Source organism: Bos indicus, chromosome 14 (assembly GCF_029378745.1).
Source record: "Bos indicus isolate NIAB-ARS_2022 breed Sahiwal x Tharparkar chromosome 14, NIAB-ARS_B.indTharparkar_mat_pri_1.0, whole genome shotgun sequence".
In the NCBI taxonomy this organism is placed as follows: domain Eukaryota; kingdom Metazoa; phylum Chordata; class Mammalia; order Artiodactyla; family Bovidae; genus Bos; species Bos indicus.
This window is the reverse complement of record NC_091773.1, coordinates 20,879,391-20,898,862: the sequence shown is the minus strand read 5'-3', so window position 1 is coordinate 20,898,862 and position 19,472 is coordinate 20,879,391. Positions and strand designations below refer to the sequence as shown.

Sequence of the window (19,472 nt, the reverse complement as noted above, 5' to 3'; positions counted from 1 at the left end):
TCTTTTCCCAGCCTTTGTTTTAAAGTCTATTTTATCTGATATGAGTATTGCTACTCCTCCTTTCTTTTGGTCCCTATTTGCATGGAAAATCTTTTTCCAGCCCTTCACTTACAGTCTGTATGTGAGACTGTTTTGAGGTGGGTCTCTTGTAGATAACATATGTAGGGGTCTTGTTTTTGTATCCATTCAGCCAGTCTTTGTCTTTTGGTTGGGGCATTCAACCCATTTACGTTTAAGGTAATTACTGATAAGTATGATCCCAATGCCATTTACTTTATTGTTTTGGGTTTGAATTTATACACCATGTTTGTGTTTCCTGTCTAGAAAATATCCTTTAGTATTTGTTGGAGAGCTGGTTTGGTGGTGCAGAATTCTCTCAGCTTTTGCTTGTCTGAGAAGCTTCTAATTTCTCCTTCATACTTGAATGAGACGCTTGCTGGGTACAATAATCTGGGCTGTAGGTTATTTTCTTTCATCATTTTAAGTATGTCTAGCCATTCCCTCCTGGCTTGAAGAGTTTCTATTGAAAGATCAGCTGTTATCCTTATGGGAATTCCCTTGTGTGTTATTTGTTGTTTTTCCCTTGCTGCTTTTAATATTTGTTCTTTGTGTTTGATCTTTGTTAATTTGATTAATATATGTCTTGGGGTGTTTCGCCTTGGGTTTATCCTGTTTGGGACTCTCTGGGTTTCTTGGACTTGGGTGATTATTTCCTTCCCCATTTTAGGGAAGTTTTCAACTATTATCTCCTCAAGTATTTTCTCGTGGTCTTTTTTTTTGTCTTCTTCTTCTGGGACCCCTATGATTCGAATGTTGTAGCGTTTAATATTGTCCTGGAGGTCTCTGAGATTGTCCTCATTTCTTTTAATTCATTTTTCTTTTATCCTCTCTGATTCATTTATTTCTGCCATTCTATCTTCTAATTCACTAATCGTATCTTCTGCCTCTGTTATTCTACTATTTGTTGCCTCCAGAGTGTTTTTAATTTCATTTATTGCATTATTCATTATATATTGACTCTTTTTTATTTCTTCTAGGTCCTTGTTAAGCCTTTCTTGCATCTTCTCAATCCTTGTCTCCAGGCTATTTATCTGTGATTCCATTTTGATTTCAAGATTTTGGATTAATTTCACTATCATTATTCAGAATTCTTTATCAGGTAGATTCCCTATCTCTTCCTCTTTTGTTTGGTTTGGTGGGCATTTATCCTGTTCCTTTATCTGCTGGGTAGTCCTGTCTCTTCATCTTGTTTAAATTGCTGATTTTGGGGTGTCCTTTCTGTGTTCTGGCAGTTTGTGGAGTTCTCTTTATTGTGGTGTTTCCTCGCTGTGTATGGGTTTGTACAGGTGGCTTGTCAAGGTTTCCTGGTTAGGGAAGCTTGTGTTGGTGTTCTGGTGGGTGGAGCTGTATTTCTTCTCTCTGGAGTGCAATGAAGTGTCCAGTAATGAGTTATGAGATGTCTATGGTTTCAGGGTGACTTTGGGCAGCCTGTATCTTGAAGCTCAGGGCTGTGTTCCTTTGTTGCTGGAGAATTTGCTTGGTATGTCTTGCCCTGGAACTTGTTGGCCCTTGTGTGGTACTTGGTTTCAGTGTCAGTATGGAGGCATTTGATGAGCTCCTGTCAGTTAATGTTCCTTGGAGTCAGGAGTTCCCTAGAGTCAGGGTTTGGATTTAAGCCTCCTGCTTCCAGTTATTGATCTTATTTTTACAGTAGTTTCAAAGCTTCTCCTTCTATACAGCACCATTGATAAAATATCTACATTAAAGATGAAAAGTTTCTCTACCGTGAGGGTCACCCAGAGAGGTTCACAGTGTTACATGGAGAAGAGAAGAGGGAGGAGGGACTTAGAGGTGACCCGAATGAGATGAGGTGGAATCAATAGTGGAGAGAGTGGGCTAGCCAATAATCACTTCCTTATGTGCACTCCACAGCTGGACCGCTCAGAGATGTTCACAGAGTTACACAGAGAAGAGAAGACAGAGGAAGTAGACAAAGGTGGCCAGAAGGATAAAAGGGGGGAATGAAAAGGAGGGAGACAGATCCAGCCAGTAATCAGTTCCCTAAGTGTTCTCCACCGTCTGGAACACACAGAAATTCACAGAGTTGGGTAGAGTAGAGAGGGGTTAGGGAGGAGACACAGGCGACCTGGTGGAGAAAAAGGAGAGTCCAAAGGGAGAGAGAGGAGTTAAGCCAGTAATCTCGTTCCCTAGTGAAAAATGGGTACTGAAGATTGGGTTCTTAAAGGTACAAAATTGGTAACAAATATATAAAAGCAAAAATTAAAAATCTAGAGTAGAGTTTGGAATTTTAAAAATACAATGTTAAAGAAAAGAAGAAGGAGAAGAAAGAGAAAAAACAAACAAACAAAAACAAACAAGGTTGTGAAAATTATAAAGAAAATATAGGTACAAAATAGATAACTAATACCAAAAAGCAAAAGTTAAAAATCTAGAGTAGAATTTGGAATTTCAGATATACAATGTTATATAAAAGAAGAAGAGAAAGAAACAGAGAAAAAAAAAAGTCACAGAAATTATAAAAAAACTATAGGTACAAAATTGATAACAAATACCAAAAAGCTAAAATTAAAAATCTAGAGTAGAGTTTGGAATTTCAAAAATACAATGTTAAAGAAAAGAAGAAGAAGAAAAAAAAAAAACCAAGGTCAAAAAATTATAAAAAATATATATATGAAATTTGCTGAAGAAAAAAAAATAGGGTCTTTTTTTTTTTTTTGCAAAGTAATAGGTTATAAAAGTGAAAATTAAAGGAATAAAAGAGGACTTAAAATTTTTTTTAAAAAATTAAAAAAAAAAGAAAGAATGATCGTATAAATAGTAAAAATATATTGAGGACTTTTTCTGGTTTTGTTGTGAGTATTGTGGGTTCAGCTCATTTTTGGCTAGTTCCTTGGTCCGACTTTTATTTCTCAATATCTATAGGCCCCTTCCTATGTAGTCCATAGTAACCACAGGGTTTTAATCTATTGCCTGTTGCTTCCAAGGCGGTTCCCTCTGTTATAGCTTCTTCTGTTTGCTGGGCTCTTCAGTGTCTGGTTTCCGCCCTGACACAAAGGGGACGGTGGAGGACATTTTTTTTTTTTTTCTTTTTAGGCTCACTTGTTCAGTCGCGCTGTGGGGAGGGAGGGAGGTATGCTGCAAACAAGTAACACTGGCGTGTGCTCACAGTGCCTCAGCCACACTGGGTCTGCCCCCGCTCACAGCGTGTGTAGCCTCCCTGCCCACACTGCTCAGGCTCTAGGTTGTTCCGCCAGGAACCATCTGAGGCCGGCCCTGGGCTGCCTGCACCTCCCAGGTCCAAGCCCTCAGGTTCAGGCACTTGGGTAGTCCCCAGAGGCACAGACTCGGTTGGGCTTGCGTTTTGTGCCCTTCCCAGGTCCGAGCAGCTCAGGTGATGAGGTATTTAGCGAGCATGATTGCTGCGACTTATCGCCTCCCCACTGCTCAGTTATCTAGGTGTACAACCGGCGCACCTTCTCAGGGAGATGTTGACAGTCCAGACCCCCAAGAAGTTTTAGTTAGCAAAGAAGCCTGCTTACAGTTTTATAGATAATGTCTCTCTGGGGCTGCGATTGTCCCCTTCCAGCTCTGGCTGCCTATCACCGGAGGGGGATGGTCTGCCGCCAGCTATCTCTGTTCAGTCCTTTGTTCCGTGCGTGGGCCTGGCGGTGTCTTAGGTTAGGGCTGGCTTTTCACATGGTAGATATCCCACAGTCGGGTTTGCTAGCCCAGATTATTTCGCTCAGATAGCGCTCAGGGTTTTCAGGCCAGGTCCTTACTCTAAGTGATGCAGCCAGCGCTGGGCCTCCCTGCCCAGCCCCTGCTTGCTAATGGCGTGTGCAGGCGTCTGCGCTGCTTCTCCACTGGGGGAGTTACCGTAGGGCTCACAATCTGCGAGTTTTAATTGTTTATTTATTTTTTTCTCCCTGTTATGTTGCCCTCTGTGCTTCCAAAGCTCAGCACAGATTCGGCAGTGAGAAGGTTTCTTGATGTTTGGAAACTTCTCTCTTTTTAAGACTCCCTTCCCGGGATGGAACTCCATCCCTCCCTCTTTTGTCTCTTTTTTTGTCTTTTATATTTTTTCCTACCTCCTTTCGAAGACTTGGGTTGCTTTTCTGCGTGCCTGATGTCCTCTGCTGGCATTCAGAAGTTGTTTTGTGGAATTTACTCAGCTTTTAAATGCTCTTTTGATGAATTTGTGGGGGAGAAAGTGTTCTCCCTGTCCTACTCTTCCACCATCTTGGCTCCTCCCCAAGGCAAAATATGAGGTGGTTTGCCATTCCCTTCTCCAGTGGACCACATTTTGTCAGAAATCTCCACTATGACCCCTCCATCTTGGGTGGCCCTACGCGGCATGGCTCATAGTTTCATTGAGTTAGACAAGGCTGTGATCCAATCCAAAGGCAAGTCCTTACTTCTTGAAACTCAGGGCCTTCGTCAGGTAAGAACATTCACCTAAGAGTCAGTCAGTGCTGTATTTAGGCGTCACATGCCTAAATGATATCATAACATTTAGCTCCATCACATGATTTGACTTCACTATATATACTATTATCTCTAGAAAATCTTAGCAAGTTATTACTCTTTTCATTTTTAAGGATTATTAATCTAGGACCTAGTACAGTCTTTTACTCATAGTAGAGTTTCTTTCAATGTTTATTGATTGAATCAGTCACAGATTATATTTTATTATATGAGAGACTAATCAAATTATATGTGGTCAGGAATTATTAAATTAGTAAGTGTATGTTATAAAGGAGCATGTATTTTCACATCAACATCTATGAGATCTCAAGGAGGACAGATGTGAAAGTGAACTGTGAGGAAAGCTTGGACTGAAAATGGAATGGGGACCTACTGCTGCACATTTTGATGACACTTTGAAGGCAAAGAAGCAGTAATCATGCCTGGCTGTGCATACACTGCTTCTTCTGCACTGTGGGTCTTGTATTTGTCTTCATTGTATTCTCTCCTAATTTTTGCTTCTTTTCAGATTATTGAATGCCAATTCCTTAAAAATAATAACAACATTTTCTTCTTAAGAGAAGAATTTTTTAAACAATAAATAAACCACCTTTTCAAAAACATTCTGTATTAGATAATTAAGATGTCTACATGAAACATATCTAGCCATATTTCTATTTCTTCACAAAGAAGAGAGATCATGCCATTTGTAGGGTAATATTCTAAGTAGATCTCTCTGTGGACATGAATATCAAAATTTCATCATTAGTAGTTTATTGGCAGTCAAGAGAAAATAAGTTTACTTTAATATACCTTTGATATAATTTTCAGTGATGTAGGACTTTATAAAGAGGCTGAAACTTAGACTTCCCAAGTGGCACATTATGGTTTTGCTTTTGCCGAATTCATTAAATGGAACTCAGCACTTCATGTTGTTGTTCAGTCACGCAATCGTATCTGACTCTTTGTGACCCCATGAACAGCAGCGTGCCAGGCTTCCTGTTTTTCACTATGTCCCGGAGTTTGCTCAAGTTCATGTCCATTGAGTCAGTGATGCTATCTAACAATCTCATTCTCTGCTGCCCTCTTCTCCTTTTGCCTTCAATCTTTCCCAGCATTAGGGTCTTTTGCTGCATTTTTCAGCATTTCATAAAATCTCTCAATCTGCTTCTCTGCAGAGTGAGAGATAGGCTAGAGTGTCTTTTTGTGCCAGTCCATGGAAATGTTCTAAGACCAAATGTCTGGCAAGCTCTGATTTTGGCCCATCTTCGAGGTGATTTGCTCATCCTCAGAGCATCATATCGTCCTGTATCCCTTCCAGTCCAGCCAGCAGGTGGGAGACACATGGGAACTGATCTGACAGCTCTAAGAAGCCGCTCCACTATGGGGGCGTCAGAATGGCAGCACCCTCAAGGGATCAGTGCCAAAGGGCAAGAATGTCGACTATAGAAGCAAGGGTGAGAGAAACCTCAAAGGTATCACTGGTGTAACATACAGCCGAAACCTAAGGGAATTTGGTATCTGCTTCAAATCAGTGAATCAAAACCTTTTGTGTAAGAAACCATCTAGGAATCAATATTCTGTCATCTCAAGTCCAGGTGAACTGTGCGCTAGAAACACTGCCCACTGTCCAGTCTCTAGCACAGGAGTCTCTGAGGTGTTTCGTGGCTGTCTCATTCATACAGCACATGTTCAGACTGATGAGGGCCTCACTGCCCAGAACTAAAATAACACTTCAGTGGAACTGGTAGGTTTACTATACTCATTCAAAATTAAGAATACCTTGTTCAGTTAGTTGCTAAGTCAGATCCTACTCTTTGCGACTCCATGGACTATAGTCCACCAGGCTCCTCATTCCATGGGCATTCTCCAGGCAAGAACATGGGAGTGGGTTGCCATGCCCTCCTCTAGGAGATCTTTCCAACTAAGGGATCGAACTTGAGTCTCCTGTTTGGCAGGTGGATTTCTTTATTTACCACTGAGCCACCTGGAAAACCCATGGTGTATGATATCATGTACTATATTTACAACTAGAAATGACACAGGATTCAAATTTATGCATCTAAGTTTAAGTTTCTAGAACAATAATTTACCTTTTTTTAAAAATGTATGAAAAAAAAAGCACGGGGACATGTGCACCTGTAGCTGATTCATGTTGATATATGGCAAAAATACACAATACTGTAAAATAATTATCTTCCAATTAAAATAAATAAATTAATTAAAAAATAAAACAATAATTTACCTTTTAAAAAAAGTATGAACTGAAAGGTGTTTTCCTTGGTTATTTATACCTAAGCAAATACGACATTTCTTAACATATGAATATTGGCCTTTTGCCTGAAGAGTGCAAAAACAATGCCTTGAATGTCACATGAAAAGATAATCTTTCTTCCTAAAATAGAGTCATTGCCTTCTCTGAGGGCCCAAGTTCACGCACTGTTGACTGCACACTTGAGTGGCCTTTAACACCCTTGACAGAGCAATGCATCACTTTAGCTCACACAGAACATGATGGCAGCTCCACAGAGTCAGAATCACCAATATTAATAGTTAAACAACACTGAAATAGTGAAAGAATAGTGGAATCATAAAATTGGAGGATTTTAGTGCTAAAAGGGACCTTAGACGTCTTCTAATTTATAACCATTTATGTGAAAAGAATTAGTTTCAAGGCTTCCACTACCTGAAGCCGTCAGCACACAGTTTAGGGAGGAGGACAGCTCAACCCAAGGAAACATGCTCCCTTTTTGCAGGAAGAAGCCCAAGGCTTCATAGACCCTCTGAGCCTTCAAGTCTCACAGAAACAGGTTGTGCTCTGGACCCGATGAGGGCCTTCACCCACCCCTCTGCTACAGGCCAGGCTCCACGGACATGAAGGGGGGCCAGTGCCCACCCCCAGCCCCCTAATAAAAAAGCAGAAAGGTGTGGGACCTACCTCCTCACAGGCAGTCCGGAAATCCATGTGCTACGGCACCCACAGGATGTCGTCTGAAAAGACAGAGAGAAGCCATCAAGCACAGCACTGAGTGTCAGAGAAGACTGCAAACCAGTATGAGAGAGGAGGCATCGGGTCCTGTGGGGCACTTGTGTTCACAGCCCCTGTGAGGACACAAGGATGAGACAGGAGGAGGTGATGGACCGTCTCCCTCGGCTCCTGTGAAGTGTGAACCCCCTGCCACGGCGGGGCAAGGATGTACACGTTCAGGTCCTTCTCCCTCTGCTCAGCACCCACATGGGATCCAGGGCAGCATGAGTCCCTCTCTCCAGGGGGCTCATCCCCACCATCCACTATGAACCATACTTTGCAACTGGGGAAGGGAAGTGAAGTGAAAGTCTCTCAGTCATGTCTGACTTTTTGTGATCCCATGGACTATACAGGCCATGGAATTCTCCAGGCCAGAATACTAGAGTGGGTAGCCTTTCTCTTCTCCAGGGGGTCTTCCCAACCCAGGAATAGAACCCAGGTCTCCCACACTGCAGGCAGATTCTTTACCAGCTGAGCCACCAGGGAAGCCCAAAACTACTGGAGTGGGTAGCCTATTCATTCTCCAGTGGATCTTCCTGACCCAGGAATTTAACTGGGGTCTTCTGGGGAGGAAACTTCAAAAGGAATAATTACAAGTTGTCTATCATGTGGTTATCTCTTGAAAAAAAAGGTTGACAAGTCTTTTTCTTTTCAATTAAAAAGCTACATGCATGAATCATTGTTTCTGGAACTTAACATTTGATTCACAAACAGTGCGAAGTAAGAAAGCAAGCTATTTATCAGAGAAATAATAAGATAAATTGATGTATGAAATATCCAATACAGATTCCTCTAGTAGTCACTGTAATATCTAAATGATAGGCATAGACTTAAGTGATCAGAAATCCTGTCTTGTTTCATTTTAAATACTTTAGAGAGTTTTCCTTTAAGTATATGATAAACTTAAAACTAAGAGTCATCATAGAAAATTGACACCCTGTCAGTGTAAAAAATGTGGAGTTAAAATATAATCTTTTAGGTAAATGAGACTTCAAAGTAAAATGCATGGTGCGTTCCAAAACAGAAGACTTGATGCAATTCAAATTACTGCTCCTCTCCACCTTCGGAACAGTAAACTCTCTAGTCCTCTTTGTCACTTTCTGTTGTGTGAGATTGACAAGCACTTGATAAGTATGTGTGAGTGGAATGGAGTACATTGCCACTGGATTATCACCGTTGCCTTTGAAAGAAAAGAGATGGACCATTTTCAGTAGAATTGAACATGCCACATAATATATTATTTTCCATAAATATAAGTCTTGTGGACTGTGAGCCTAGTTTGGTTTGACTGGAGAGCATAAAGAGGTTGATATTAGTAAAGTTAGGTAAGAATAAGTCGTTAGCAAATAAAAGGGCAATTTGATGAAATTATAACTTGATGACATGAATTACGTATTTTGTCCATGAAAATTTTGTCATTAATTTAATGATTATTTTTCAAAATCGCTCTTGAAGATTATATTTGAAAGAGCTACAAATATTTACTTATTGCCATCTCTGACATATAGTTATTTCTTACTTTAAAAGTAGGAACATTTCAGTATTTATTGATTACATAAAAACTCAGTGTTTCCAGAACCAATTTCCTGCTTTTAAATGCAGCCAGAAAAATAGGCATGAGGGCATTTAACCACTATCTAAACTTGACTCATAGTTCAGCAGGGAGTATATCTGTGCCTTCTTAACACTTTCTCAACCATTTTAACACATCTTCCTTTTTTCCCTTAATTTTCCATTAGCCTTAATGAAAATAGCTGGTAATAATATCAATAAAGAGAATTAGTATGATATTCAAAACAATTTAATTACTAGTTAACATAAATTTCATAGTGTTATTTTTCAGTCACTAAGTTGTGTCCAATTCTATGTGACCCCATGGACTGCTGCACACCAGGCTTCCCTGTCCTTCATCATTTCCCAGAGTTTGCTCAAATTCATGTTCATTGGGTCAGTGATGCCATCCAACCATCTCATCCTCTGTTGCCCCCTTCTCCTGCCTTCAATCTTTCCCAGCATCAGGGTTTTTTGCAATGAGTTGGCTCTTTGCATCAGGTGGCCAAAGTATTGGAGCTTCAGCTTCAGCATCAGTGGCATAAATTCCATAGCTATCATAAGACCATTTTCAGTGATTATGAACATAAAAACTGGAGTAAAAATCATACTAATTTATGTGTTTAAAAATTTCTGAGAACTGATTCTGTATAAACTGCTATGTTAGAATGGTTTTAGTTTTACAGAGATATTGTAGAAATAGCTCAGAGGCTTCCTGAACACCCTTGTGTCAGCACGTTTATGGACGCTTGCAGTAGTATGGCACGTGGCATGTAACTGTTACAATTAATGAACCAATGCTGCTGCATTATTGTTAATCAACCCCTACTTCTTTCAGATGTTCTTGGTTTCCCACTCTTCCTCTACAGTTTCCAGCATCCCATCCCAGAGGACACATGAGGTTTAATCACCCTGTCTCCTTATACTCCCCCTGCCCGTGACCATTTCTCAGACTTTCCTTTCTTTAATGACTTGGGCAGTCTTGAGGATTACTGATCATTTGTAGAACGTTATTCCATTGGGATTACTCTGACGTTTGTCTTGTGATGGTGACGGGCTCGTGGGTTTTGGAGGGGATGCCCAGAGATAAATACCACTTGACCACCTCACGTCAGAGAATCACTCTGTCCACACGTCCACAGGCTGCTGAGGCTGACTGTGGGTCTGGATGACAGATGTTGGTCAGATCTCCCTGCTGTCAGTTCCTCTTTTTTTTTTTTTTTTCCTTTCACAATGTATTTATTTGTGAATATATCAAATCATCACAATGTACATTTTAAGTATCTTATATTTTAATTTGTTAATTGTACCTCAAGAAAGTCAGACAAAGGTGAATATTACTGACTTATCTTTTTTTGTCCTGTGTTCCACACTGCACTCTGGAGCCCAGGCACTCTCAACAGCATAGGCTGTCCTGAGAGCAGAGAACCCGCATGAATCACTTGGAATTGTTCTGCACAGTGGGTGCATCTATTCTCCCCATCTATTGATTTATCATTTACTCAGGCCCTCTAAGCTGACAGAGCAGGGCACACATGTGCATAAGATAACCCAGGTTAGAGCACAGGTGTTTACAAAGGTTTCCATGATCAACCATCTGTATCTTTGTTAAATCACATATGAGCTCTCAATGATGTTCCTGCCTCTAATGCATGAACACAGGGACCATCCTAATCTCTTCCCTTGTTTTCCTGTAGATCCCCACTCACCAGGGACCCACCATTCACCTGCCTGGTTGTACAGGAACAGTCACACAGGAGCTGTTAATACATATCTCTGTGGGGAACAACTTCATCACTTAGAGTACAGTTTATTTTGCCTTTAATATTACAAGCTATGCCTATTTTCAAAATGACTAGTGTCAACACCTTTTCCTCTCCCCTATTTCAGTGAGATTTTTTAAGACATTGCATTATTAGTATGTCTTACAAGGAAAAAAAATAAAGCCTTTGTTTAAATTAATTTCTTAAAATATGATTCTTAAAAATCCTCATCATTTAAAATATGGAGATGAGAAAAGCAAAACATAAGAAGCCTGGGTGGATAACGATAAAATTAATTTTGATGTTTACAGAATCACAGTGTGTAAATGTGACCACCACCCCACCACCCCACAATTCTTGATCAACTTGGAATCCCTGTAACCAGTTCAGAGATGAGCTACACAACATGGAAAAGTCTTAGCCTCAGAAAACCTGTTTCTACCATAATTACAGGTGTGACCCAAGGAACAGTGCCAGTCTGTCGTCCCAGGCCACAAGTAGTGGGAGAGGAGTGAACATTCCCAAGTGCCCCCAGAGTGCCACCTACATGTCCCAGGTCTCAGACCTGGCCTCTGCTCGAAGGGCTGGCCTTCTGCAATTAAATCTAACACTCCAGAGTTAGATGAAACTACTCTTGTTAGTTATGCTGACAACAGCACCACTTCCTGTTGATTAAACCTCATTTATACCCCAAACCAGGGGAGCAGACGCATGTTGCTGCCTATGGAAATACTACTTCTCTCAAAATGATTCATTTGTCACGAGGCTGACAAGATGAAGACAAAGCCCTTCCCCACTTGCACACACATGGGGACATGCTCAGGTGGAGACCTGAACAGGTGGTTATATAAGACTGAACGGAAAGCATCGGTGCAAACACATTTGGATTTAAATTATTTAAGTAATTTCCAGAATGTTTCAGTCAGTGCATATAAAAAAAGTCTCTGTAACACTCTGCTTACCATGACAGTTCAGTTTACTGAACGGAAAAATGTTATCTATTTATAGAATTTGCCTGAGGCTAAATAATAAAATATGCAAAATTTATTTGCTATCTTTCTGTGCACCCCAAACTCAAGCCCAGCACACGCGCTCTCTACACACTTTCACATCTTCTTCACATGGTGATGCTTTGATCAATTGGAAATTAACTCCCTCTCCTCCTGGTTAAAACAATAAGAGTAAAAATGACATTTGCATTCACTTAGGTTTGATTTTTAGAGAACCTTTAGATCATTCAGGGGTGGGCATCTTTGGGGCGACTCCCCTTTCTATATTGATTAGGAGAGTGCATGGTTATTTTAAAATGCCACAAGCCAGTGGCCTGACCAGGAGAGCAGTTGGTTTCTTCTCCTGTGAGGACTGAGCCCAGTAGCTGAGAGGTGGCCTCACAACGTCTGGAGCCCACACTGCCACCCACAGCAACTCATGGCCAGATGTTTAGATATTGAGGGGAGAATATTTGATCACCATCTGGAGAGGACATGGCAACCCACTAGCATATTCTCGCCTGGAGAAGCCCATGGGCAGAGGAGACTGGGGGGCTGCAGTCCATGGAGTCGCAAAGTTGGACACAACGGAGAGACTGAACAACAACAACTATTATTAAACCCAGGTGAGTTCTTTCTCCTACCTTGGCTTAAACATTTACTGAAGCACAGTGTTAAGTTTCCATGAAATAGGAGAAGACACATGTCACATTCATAGCTGGAAAGACAAAGTATAAACATAATATTTGAAAGGAAATGTTTACTTTGTAGTAAAGGAGATCTGGGTTTGAATTCAGGCCACTCACTTGCTTTCTATGAGTAACCTGATTGTTCAAGTTCTCTAAGCTTCATTAGTTCCACTCTAATCTTAGGTTGATGATCTCCATACCCCCAGTGACTGGGGAGTTTAGAGCATGTAAGAGGTGATTAGGGCCCTGCCACCCAACACACAACAGCCACCTAACAGTGCTGATGAGAATGCACTATGCCTTGTGTGCGTGCCTGCTGCTGTCTGCAGGTCACTCAGTCATGTCCGACTATTTGCGACCCCGTGGACTGTGGCCCACCAGGCTCCTTTGTCCTTGGGATTGTCCAGGCAAGAATACTGGCGTGGGTTTGCCATGCCCTCCTCCAGGGGATCTTCTGGACCCATGAATTGAACCTACATCTCTTACACCTCCTGCATTGGTAGGCAGGTTCTTTACCACTATCACTGCCTGGGAAGTCCGACCTATGTCTTACATGGTAATGAAAGCAAACAAGACTGTGTCCCACTTCTGCTTAGATTAGCTCCAAATGCCCTGAACAGGAATGTATCAGCATGCACCGAGCAACTTGAAGAGGCCCATGGAATACAGCTCGCATAGTCTTAGCTCTGGTGTCCCTCTCTCCCCTCAGAAAGCAGAGCCTGGCTCACGAGCCAGTAGGCTGGGCGACTCAGTAACAATGGCAGAAGAGGAGCTTCTACCATCTTTCCCTGGAAGAACACCTAGTCTGACAACAACCTGCGGATGAGCACCTCTTTGTGGAAATCTGGGAGTCCAGTGGAGAAGTTTCCAGCAGCTTACTAGAGGGAAAAGAATCCAAGTGTGGACACACTGGAGAGGGTCAGAGGCAGAGTTTCCCTTCACCAGGTCACCCCCTGCTCCTGCCCTGAGAGAGGTGCTTCCAGGACACCTCAAAGGACTACAGCAAAAATATAATGAGACTGATGTGGACTTTTTCCAAGAGAAAAAAAGAAAGAACAAAAGAAATCTGCCAGATGCTGACAGAGAGCTGGATTACCAAGTGGATGCTAAGCAATGCAAGTGTTTGGGATTATATATATGTAATTATATGTGTATATGGATAAATATATGCATATATGTGTATGCTACTGCTACTGCTAAGTCACTTCAGTCGTGTCCGACTCTGTGCGACCCCATAGACTGCAGCCCACAGGCTGCCCCGTCCCTGGGATTCTCCAGGCAAGAACACTGGAGTGGGTTGCCATTTCCTTCTCCAATGCAGGAAAGTGAAAACTGAAAGTGAAGTCACACAGTCATGTCCGACTTTTAGCAACCCCATGGACTGGAGCCTACCAGGCTCCTCCATCCATGGGATTTTCCAGGCAAGAGTACTGGAGTGGGGTGCCATCGCCTTCTCCGATATATATGTAGGTATGTATATATATATGTAATTATATGTGTATATGGATAAATATATGCATATGTGAGTATAGGGATAAATCACTGCTGAGTTTGCAGCCTATTTAGTGTGATGGGGGAACCCTGAAAGATTTGAGTAAGGGTGATCTATCCTATCTGTGTGAGGGTGTTGAGCATTCTGTGTGAATAGTAAACACTAGTCAGTAATCGCTACTGATTATTGCATTCATTGAGACTTAGAATTGTTGTTAATTCATCCTAACATTTTTTCTACACAAAAACTTATATTTCTAGGAAAATTGCCTGGTTTTATTTATTTATTTATTTATTTTGATGACCATTCAGTGAATTAAATGAGCACAAATGTAGTCAGAAAAATCCATAACAAATTCACGTAGAAAGAGAAAGAAAAGCATCATAGTGGAAGAAGCAGAAGTAAAACAACGAAAGACCAGAGGTTTAAAATCAGACCAAAGATTGAAAGAAGTCAATAGAAAGAAGAGAAAAACTTCAAAATAATATTTTTTATCTTGAATCCTGAAACTTTCTACCTTAAGTTTTACTCCCCTGATGCTGAAAGATATTTTTTAAAGTGTTTAGGAGAAGTTGACAGACCACTCTGTGCTTTTTTTCACACATTTAATTTAAAACACATTTATTTTCATATTTCATTTAGACATTTGTGTCATATTTTAGATTCACAAAATCACTCTGAGATTGGAAAACATTACTGCTATCATGGATGCAAAGATTAGCTCAAAGCAAACTTTCTTGAAAAACATTATCACATTGAGGACAACAAGGAAAACAGAGACACAAAAACTGGAAATAAGCCAGAGTTTTATGTGTGAAAACACACAAAACAAGCAAGCTGGGGACCACTGAAACAGCGGCAGTTCACATCATGCAGACCCAAAAAGTAAGATACACAGAGCAGCATAAAGCCCAGGCCTGTTCAGGTGTCAGCTACGGGCTAGAGAGTCTAGCATAGTTAAGTCAGAGACCTGGAGCCCCCGGCCAGCAGGGCTGATCCCATGAACCAAGGCAGGGAACTCAGATGAAGGCCGAGCAGGAAACAGCATGAGAGGCATGTCTGTCTGGGGAAACCTTGATGTTCATGTACCAGGGAGACAGCCAGCCGATGGTTTCAGTTATGACAGCAGAAGCAAAAGGGAAACACTTCTGCAACAAGAAGGCAGAAATGGTCACGATTATGACTTGGCAGCACCATGCTGGGATATGTCTATCGATGGTACCCAAAGCTCCTAAACCCTGAGAGGCAAAAGAGGGCCCACCTGTGTGCAAATTCACATGCCATAATAGGAAACAAACCGTCTGGCAGGGAAAAGTTCTACTGTCACACTTGATGGTTTGAACTTGAATAAATTAACCAAGGCTTAAAAAGAACAGTACTGCATCTGCATAGAAGATGTTAATTTTTCTAGTTTATAGACTGAATTCCAAATCTGTGAAACATAACAGGCATTAACCCAACACTGCTGGAATAAACCACCCTTTCCATCCTCTAGTGGCAATGCTGGTAATTTACAGTGATTTCAGTTTTCCGCCGCAGAAGGCAATGGCAACCCACTCCAGTACTCTTGCCTGGAAAATCCCAGGGATTGGGGAGCCTGGTGGGCTGCCGTCCATGGGGTCACACAGAGTTGGACACAACTGAAGTGACTTAGCAGCAGCAGCAGCAGCAGCAGCAGTTTTCCACAGATCCATCCACAGAAACACTCCTGGAATATCAGTGGTCCCCAACCTGCTTGTTTTGCATGCTATCACATGTAAAACCTTGGCTTATCTCTAGTTTTTGCAACGTGGAGAGATTTCTTAAAAGAAAGAAGTTAGGAAAGTTGAACTCGATGTTTTCTGGGGCCTAAGTGATTGCAAAGCTCATCAGAAATCCTAAAATGTGAACTGGGGTCCGAACCGCCCACCTGGCTTTATTCTATTCTCTCTCTCTCTGTGCCCAACACAAACATGGAGCTGGTTCCCTGCTCCTGTCTTTCAGGGTTTCCTGAGGACATGTGCAGATAAGCAGTCTTGACTTTTGCTTTTATCCTCCATCAGCTAATTAAAGTTGAAAACAAAACAAAACTTATGCTAGTGAATACGGAGCAAACACCAAAGTGTGAGCCTCTCCCAAGCAAACTGGGAATGGCAGCAGCACGGCTCCTGGGGCAGCACTAAGGTTTCTCTACTTTTTGTCTCTATGAAGTCCAAGGTCTTTTGACACTAGCCCACAGCCCCTAGAGGAGGCTCCCTGCTCACGTCCACCCTTGGCATAGCATCTCCACACCCAGCACAGGTAGAGCCTGCCCTGCCGCCTGGTGGGCACCTGACAAATACTTGAAGGAGACCTCATGTCATGTCAGGATGGCTGGAAAACACTTGTAAGTATCAGCTGGGGTCTGGACTTTAAAGGACTGAGCAAGTACTTAAGACAACATAAAACAAGGAAACAAGAACACCTTCTAATTACACACAAAGACCAGCCTCCAGGCACCTGCAGGGACACAGTGGCTCCCACAACCCAGCAATTATTGATAATTGGCTGTCAAGTTCATTGTATGGTTTTCTCTTATTAAGTCTAGTTAGTCATTTTGTAAGTAACATGAGAATAAATTGCTTGATATTTCTTCAAACCATGTTGCTAAGCAGTTGTTAAAGAACTGGAAAATATCCTAGGTGCCAAGAGAAGACCACTGGAAACACAGGGAAACATAACCGAGGAACAAAGGCAGGGAACATAACTGAGAAACAAAGGCAGGGAACCTGCTTCAGTGTCAGGGCTTGTCAGTTTCCCTTCGGTCAGTTTTTGCACAGACAGCGATGTTAGTGTAATAGAAAATCTCTTCACCTTGGTAATGGGAGGAGTAGCGATCACTCCCAAATACAGGGCACATTTATATTACTCTGGGATACAGTTCTGGGCCGGCTTTAGAACACAGTGTGCCGGCTGCTCTGAGGGCTCATCACGTCAGAGTGGTAGTCAAGCCTGTCACAGTATGTGCACTTTGTCTCGTCTTGAGGCAGTTTAACTTAGAGCACTGACTGGCTTCTACAGCAGGGACACTGAGTGGACCATCCTCTGGTTCATGCTGGGTGGGACTGGACGGTCTATGGAGTGAACCTCAGAATGAGCAGATACACCTGAAGCCAGGGATCAAGTCAGCCTAAAGGCTGGGATTAATTCCAGGAAGATAATCACCAGGTTTTTGGTGAATAGATTAAACGCACCCTTGTGAAAATGAAAGCTAAAAATGAGGATGCCGCTGGTCTAGAATAAAACCCTCCTTATTTTACAGAGCAGGAGCCTAGAGACTGAGGGCAAGCCCCACAGCTGATTGTTCAGTAGACTGGAAACCCTTGGGGGTCAGACTTCTCTACAGCACTCCATGAGACAAGAGGATGGACAGATGTCCTCAAAGCTCTGGGCAAGATGTACTTCAAACTACCCTCAAAAGTTAGTGGAGAACACAAACATTTTAGACCTTTAAAGGCTCACAGATTTCATCTTTGGCGTATTCTTTCTCAAGTAAAGCAAACGAGTATATACAGAAGGCTCCATTTAATCCAAAAATACTAATATAATTTCAAACATGGACAGTAGTTGGCAGCATGAGAAAATAATAAAAATGAGCTCAGCTTCCTCCATTCAGTAGGTAACATCTGACCCTAATCATCACCAACTAGATACGCACACATATTATTTAGATTAAAATTGGCAACTTAAGAAATAAGAAAAGCAATGAATACATATCAGAAGATTGACGTTCTTCCATTCTGAAATCTTTTACTAACCAGCCCTTTGGCTTATATTTTTCTGTCCCTTCATTGATTAAATGAAATATTTCAACTAAAATTCTGTGAGGCAGTATGATTTCAGGGACACACTGCAGGTGTTGAAAGTAAACAAACACAGTAAGTAAACACTCTTAAATTTTCCTTTCCTGCGTTCTGGATCTCAGATCACCTGTTGGAAGAGATACACACAACTCAAGAGTGGCGGGCTTTCTTATGTTAAAAGACATTTGACCCTCATATCCCAGTGCATCCCCCACATCCCTGAACTTTCCAGAAACTGAGTGCATCAGAGTTACATTCTGACTGGACACAACGGGGCTCACGTCCCTGTGTGCTGATTGCACCTTGAACTCTGCTCTTTCTTGCTGGAAAGAAAAGGGAAACCTCAGGGCCCTGTAGGGAATTAAGTTCTCAACAGCTCATGAGCTGGGAACGGGACCCAGCTCCAAAAAGGGTGCAAGTGGCCAGCACCTCAATTGTTGCTTTGGAAACCTCTGAAACAGGGGTCCCTAAAAGTCAAGACTGGATACCTCCCACACACAGGCTAGGAAGTAACACATGCTGCTTAAGCCACTGAGTTTGTGGCAATCTGTCACACAACATAAGAGACACAGGTTTTATCCCTGGGTATGGAAGATCCCCTGGAGGAGGGCATGGCAACCCACTCCAGTGTTATTGCCTAGAGAATCCCACGGACAGAGGAGCCTAGCACGTTACAGGACAGAGGAGCCTAGCAGGTTACAGTCCATGGGGTCGCAAAGAGTCCAACATGCCTGAGCGACTAAATAACAACAACAAAGTAATTTTTATGAAACTGCAAATAAAATATAGTAAAAGAAAGTATTTTCTAAATCTGATCTATTTGGCTATTCGTTTCCTATTTACATTTATTCATTAAAAATCCAATGAAGTAACAGTTCCTCTTAGAAATGATTTGCTTTATTTTCTTTAGATTTAGCAATTGTTTAAAATTTTATTTTTATAAAGTAAATCAACTGTTATTTGCAACTATATATTCATGACTCTGGTTATTCTTTTGGAAATAACTCATTATTCTATCCTTAAGATGTCATTTCATGACCCTTTTGACATAGAAATCCTGGTGCTGACACAGGTTGTCCACGGTGGTTCACGAACCACTCTGATTAACAGGCCACATGACCTATTGCTCAGTGCTGATGGCATCCAGGTCTGTGTTCCCCACCTTCCAGGGGAGACCTGGCACTGATGGCATCTGGGCCTGTGTTCCTCACTTTCCAGGGGAGGCCTGGACAATCTTCGCTCACCAGGGGCTCAAGCTCCTTCAAGTCTAACTGAGCGTGAGCCCTCTGACTCGTGTAAAGCCAAGGCAGGAACATTTCAGTAACAACATTACGTGTGATGTGCATGTTTGTTGGCTTTGGTTTGATCTCCATTTTGTTTCCTGGAAATAAAATCCAGGCAGTTTTGCCTGAAGAAGGACTTTGACTTAATCCAGAGCTGTCATGCTGATGGATTTGTCAGGCGCTCCAGGCAGATCACTCAGCTTCTCTGGAGCCCGCTTGCTCCAGCTTTGAAAGGACCGATTAGACCAGAGGACACATCAGTCCTTTTCCAGCTCTGAATTGCCAGAACTTCTAAATGCCCCACCACCTGGCTGTAAGCCTGTCTGGACATGCACACAGGGGAATTTCAGCCTCAGTTTCCCCTTTCATCC

The 19,472-nt window shown here is 41.9% G+C and overlaps 1 protein-coding gene across 1 annotated transcript in view; it reads right to left on the bottom strand.

The window, feature by feature from the left end:
* Positions 1-19,472, bottom strand: part of SNTG1 (syntrophin gamma 1) — a 420,423-nt gene that overhangs the window by 149,194 nt on the left and 251,757 nt on the right. Inside the window, exon 4 of the mRNA XM_019973430.2 lies at positions 7,424-7,476. Coding sequence (XP_019828989.1) covers positions 7,424-7,450 — 27 coding nt within the window. The 5' untranslated portion in view covers positions 7,451-7,476. The remainder of the gene's footprint in view (positions 1-7,423; positions 7,477-19,472) is intronic.